Here is a 5,649-nt window from a genome sequence, read left to right as displayed (position 1 = left end):
TCCAGAACCATAAAAAGGGGGTAATCATGACTATTGTACAGGCCTCAACCAAAGTTTTAGGCCTGAGCCAACAAAGTTTAGGTCTAAGCCAATTGATAGCCCTAGAGGTTTTTATGGTGTTGATCTCCCTTGCAGATTCTCTGATGCCTAAAATGGGCTGAGTGCCAAGAGAAGGTTTTCCCACACTCGCTGCATTCATAGGGCCTCTCCCCTGTGTGGATCCTCTGATGTTCTGAAAGGGCTGAGCTGCTAGTGAAGCTTTTCCCACACTCACTGCATTCACATGGCCTCTCTCCTGTGTGGATTCTCTGATGCCTAATAAGGTGCGAGCTGCGTATGAAGGTTTTCCCACACTCATTGCATTCATAGGGCCTCTTCCCTGTGTGGATTTGCTGATGTTTAGTAAGGACTGATTTGCTAGTGAAGCATTTTCCACACTCATGACATTCAAAGGGCCTCTCTCCTGTGTGCATTCTCTGATGTTCAGTAAGGCCTGATCTGTGAGTGAAGTTTTTTCCACACTCACTGCATTCATAGGGCCTCTCCCCTGTGTGGATTCTCTGATGTTTAGAAAGGTCTGAGCTGTTATTTAATCTTTTCCCACACTCACTGCATTCATAGGGCCTCTCCCCTGTGTGGATTCTCTGATGTTCTGAAAGGGCTGAGCTGCTAGTGAAGGTTTTCCCACACTCACTGCATTCATAAGGCCTCTCTCCTGTGTGGATTCTCAGATGTTGAAAAAGGCCTGATCTGCGAGTGAAGTCTTTCCCACACTCACTGCATTCATAGGGCCTCTCCCCTGTGTGGATTCTGTGATGTTCAGAAAGGGCTGAACTGTTAGTGAAGCTTTCCCCACACTCACTGCATTCATAGGGCCTCACCCCCGTATGGATTCTCTGATGCCTAATAAGGTGTGAGCTGCGACTGAAAGTTTTCCCACACTCATTGCATACATAGGGCCTCTCCCCTCTGTGACTTATCTGATGGAGAAAAAGGCCTGCTCTCTGAGTGAAGTTTTTCCCACACTCACTGCATTCATAGGGCTTCTCCCCAGTGTGTATTCTCTGATGTTCAGAAAGGGCTGAGCTGCACTTGAAGGTTTTCCCACACTCACAGCATTCATAGGGACTCTCCCCTGTGTGGATTTTCTGATGGTTAAAAAGGCCTGATCTGTAAGTGAAGTTTTTCCCACACTCACTGCATTCATAAGGCCTCTCCCCTGTGTGGATTCTCTGATGTTCAGAAAGGGCTGAGCTCTTAGTGAAGCATTTTCTACACTCACTGCATTCATAGGGCCTCTCTCCTGTGTGGATTCTCCAATGTTCAGAAAGGGCTGATATCTTAGTGAAGCATTTTCCACACTCACTGCATTCATAGGGCCTCACCCCTGTGCAGATTCTCTGATGCTTTGTAATGACTGAGTAGTCACTTAAGTTTTTCCCACACTCACTGAATGTATTTTTTCTCTTTCTCTTGAGGATTTCCTGCTGTGTGTGGTTTCCATGAGGTCCTTCTGAGTTCTCTGACAGGAAATACATTTACCCACATTCTCCCCTGGATGGTTTCCGTGATCTCTTTCTGATTTCTGCTGAATCTCACAGGAGTTTCCCTGCTCATAACTCCTGGACACGAATTACTTTTTTGATCTCCGGCGATAATGCTCTGTATTTATCCACCTTGCTCAACATTTTCCTGCTGAGAATTCTGCTCCTCTTTCTCTCCACATACCATTGCGTCACCTGCTGTGATAGAGACAGAAACCTCAACAGGGATGGAAAGGGGGAGGCCAAACTGAAAACAAGTGCTGGAGGGAGGTCAAATAAAAATCAGGAAAACTGAACTCCCCAAACTCTTCCCCCAAATGTAGTTGTAGGATTTTAGGTTGGTATTCTTATATAATTTGGAATGAAGGATAAAGGAATACGAATGTAGCATGTTATTAAATGTATTGGTGTATGATCTGATCATATCCTGCCAGCCCCCACCCTTTTTGAGTAAAGAAAGGAATGGCCTAATGGGCCCAAGGGGTAGAGATACATCAGCCAGAATCTGTGTCTGGACTGATTTCAATAGGCGCGTAGTAACAGACCGTTGAGGTCACCAATTTGTGTTGTAGGTTTTAGCATTGTTTAAAATAAGTAAAGAATCGCACGTTTCAGCCGTGAGTGTTTTCTTTCTTATAGCATGCAATTTGATGTTCCTGTTCAAAATGTTTGGTGTATAAATTAAATTCTGTTTTGTGTATTTGTGAATGAGAAATGTAGGTGTATTAGAGAGAAGTGTGTAGGCCATCGCTGAAACAACTGTACGAGGGAGGGAACCAAAGACAGATGCGAAGGGCAGGCCAGGAGGCTGCAACACACCCCTATTGAAATGTGAAAGGAGTAGAATGACAACTCTAAAGATGAGACAGGCGACCTATCAATGGGGACAAGAAGCAGGTGGGGTGGTACTCTGATCAAAAACCAGCCTGGGATAACTCCCTGAGGAACTTGATGAAAGAACAAGATAGAGTAAAGGATGAGAAGGACAATTTAAGAAACAAGCACTCGTCAAACAACAATGATAGATACACGCATGACTCAGTGCTGCAAACTCATTGGTCGCAATGAAGGAAAATCACTATATAAACAGGGTGACTTGCCATGAAACTTTGGGATCACTCTCCAAGACTCATCCCAGGAGAATCATGTTGCAACCAACAGAACCCAGCTCCTCCTACGTGATGCAGCTCTCCTCCGTCTACCTAGCTGGGCCCAAGATTGATCTGGACTCTGGACTGGTAACTGTAACATCGACTGGCAGGACAGCGTGTGTGTGTGGTGTTACTGAATGCATAATGTTAATTGTTGTATCTTCAATAAACACAGTTTGTATTGCCTTTTCCCTGAAAAAGATCCTATGTATGGCTTATTATAAGCATAACACAAATAGGAGAGGAGGGAGGGATCAAATTTGGCCTTCACATCCCATCCAAATCACAGGGGGACGGGAAGAAGCTACTGGCCTGGTGTCTACTAGGATCTACAGCAGGCCCACACAACTCGTAAAAAGCAGCGAGGGTCATATTACTCCAAAAGAAAACAGCTGAGGGCCGAAAAACCCTACCAGCCACCGCCCTCCCCAGCGCCAAGCCTCCCAAAACACTACACCCCGTGCCCAGCCCCCAGCGCCACCCAGCCCCCCAAAATACTTCCCCCACCCCAGCACCGGCCACCCTATGGAAACAAACCTTCCTTCCCCAGCGCTGCCCCACTGAAACAGCGGTACTGAACCTTGGTAATATGTTACAGTGGGCCCCTAAGGTAGTATAATTAAGGTAAAAGAAAAATGTCTTTTTGCTAGAAGTAGAATAAGATCTTCCCCCAACTACGTAATCAATTGCCCTGTTGAATGAATGAGGTGTAAATGGAGAAGGCGTGGAAGGCAGGACCTCCAGACAGCTGCAACCCTTGGAGAGGGCATGGGAGCCAAACCAGATCAGTAGAACAGGTCAGCCACCAACCCACAGCTCGCCTCCTTAGCCTCCCTCCCCTGCCACCGGCACACCAGCCCTGCAACTGCCTGCCCATACGCCTACTCGCCCCCTGTAGGCCACACAATGAGCCCACCTACTCATCCCCTGCAGGCCGCACCGTGAGCCCATGTGGGCTGCATGTTGCGCAGGCCTGATCTACAGGAAACCATGAGCTAATTTACCCCAAGGATATGACCCCTTCTAGGGACAATAATGAACTGACAGAGCTCCCAAGGGCTTTGTAGGGGTTCCCAGATGTTTCCTTCAGGCACTTACAGATTCTGAGTTGGTTTAATGTTTCCTCACTTGTGCAGGGAGCTCTCAGGATCTCTCTTTCCTCTGAACCCTGGAGGTCTGGGACCACTGGCTCTTCCCATTGTTCCAGCTCTGAGATCACATCACGCTGGGAAACTGGTAACCCTGCTCAGATGAAAGAAAATAAAGGAGTTCACTTGATTTCATAACTTTGTCATTAAAAAAAAATCTATTCATTTAACTTCAGTGCTTAGTGTGAGCTGGTGTGCCTGGGTCAGTCCTCACTGAAAATGCAAAGGTCAGGGCAGGCTGAAAAAGGCAGAGCAGATGCTCTCAAAACTGGCAGTTAACACTGAAGTTAAACTCACCGAAAAGTCACAAACTGTGCTTCTGATTCCCCAAACTCATTACTGAGAAGCTGAAAAAAGAAATCACACAGCCCCATTTATTGCATCCGAGTTCTCTGATTCCCAATCAGCACCTAGGTCCAGTACAGTGAGAGGTTATTTAAGAACTCTGCATGCATAGACAAACTCTTCTTCTGACCCCAAAAGGTCAGCCACATCACCAGGTCGGTATATGTTTGGATCTTACACAAAATACCGTGTTGCCTGCCAGTCCTTTAGCATCTAAACTAAAGGTTTATTATAAAAGAAAGAAAAAAGAAGGGATTTGTTAAATGGGAAAGGAGTCAGATACATTCCAAAATCTATATATCAGGTTCTTAGCAGTATTGGTGAGTTGCTGGCTTGAAAGTCCATTTGGAACACTTCCACAGTTTGGATGGGTCATTCTGTCCTTTGTTCAAGGCTTCAGTTTGTAGAAAAGTTAAACTGTACAGGGAGACTTTGGCAAACCAGTAAAGTGCCTAAAACCACTATGGCTTATTGTTAAAAAGCAACCTAGTCAGCAAGCTGTAAATTGATCATTCAGCAAACTCAGCTTGACCAAGGCAGGAGGGGGTGGTTTTGGGTGCCACGGAGAGGGCAGCTTGACCCCGCGTCCTTCCTGATAAGACTCCTGTTGAAGTTGTTGATACATGCATGTTAAAAAGAGTAGGAATGTTTATTGGGGTCTCAGAACTGCAGACTCTGGAAAACCCACATCTGGTTAATCAATAGTCAGAAGGAACCTCTTGCTGGAACTTGACAAGGTTTATTTAAGGGATATGTCATTCTATTACTAATGTATAAATTAGGGGAAAAAGCTTGAGATAGTTGGACTCGTTTGAGGACTCTTTTGGAGTCTCTTTCTGGATACATCTTGCAGTCCCCACCGGCCGACGGAAGATTTGGCCACCGGAAGCCTGCTGCTGTGTCACTCGAGAACCACACTCAGCTTTGGTAATTATGAAGGGTTGGGGGTGTTTTACTAACTTGTTGCAGATGTGTGTAAGTGCTTGAGAGTGAAAGCACTCTTGTGTTGTCCTGTTTGTGCCAGCCATCTATCGGTCGGATGGCCGTGTCTCCCCTGATTTATTTCCTGACACCTCCTCGCATAAAGTTCCCAAGAACTTTGGGTTGAAAGAACGCCGGGTAACAGCTCCAGAGGGTTTGAAGACAAAATGGAGATGATGCAGCTGCCCTTTATATTCCTTTGGCCTTGTAGCTTCTACTTCCTGTGTCAAAAACACACGCTTCACAGCACATGGCATGGAAAAGCCTTGCAGTTCTCAGTACAGAGGCTGTGATGCAGTAAGGAGTGGGGCAGATTGACCTGGGAATGTCGCTGGGGAGTTTTACTGGGACTGTCTGCATTAGGGATGGGATAGCAGGGGATGACTTCACTTGAGAGATGATACCTGAGCCTGTAACCTGAGCCAGGAGCGGGGTTGGGGCCAGATGAACTGGACACATTTGCCCAGAAAACTGGACAAA

The 5,649-nt window shown here is 46.3% G+C and overlaps 1 protein-coding gene across 1 annotated transcript; it reads right to left on the bottom strand.

Annotated features, from left to right (window-relative positions):
* On the bottom strand, positions 1–1,624 carry LOC116839341 (uncharacterized). The gene has a single exon (XM_075069796.1). It carries the CDS (start codon positions 1,536–1,538, stop codon positions 102–104), a length of 1,437 nt encoding a protein of 478 aa, XP_074925897.1. The 5' UTR covers positions 1,539–1,624; the 3' UTR covers positions 1–101.
* Positions 1,625–5,649: the final 4,025 nt, after the last annotated feature.

The sequence above is a fragment of the Chelonoidis abingdonii genome, chromosome 1, assembly GCF_003597395.2.
Source record: "Chelonoidis abingdonii isolate Lonesome George chromosome 1, CheloAbing_2.0, whole genome shotgun sequence".
Classification (NCBI taxonomy): domain Eukaryota; kingdom Metazoa; phylum Chordata; order Testudines; family Testudinidae; genus Chelonoidis; species Chelonoidis abingdonii.
The sequence above is the reverse complement of the archived record's forward strand: the minus strand, read 5'-3'. Positions and strand labels throughout refer to the sequence as shown.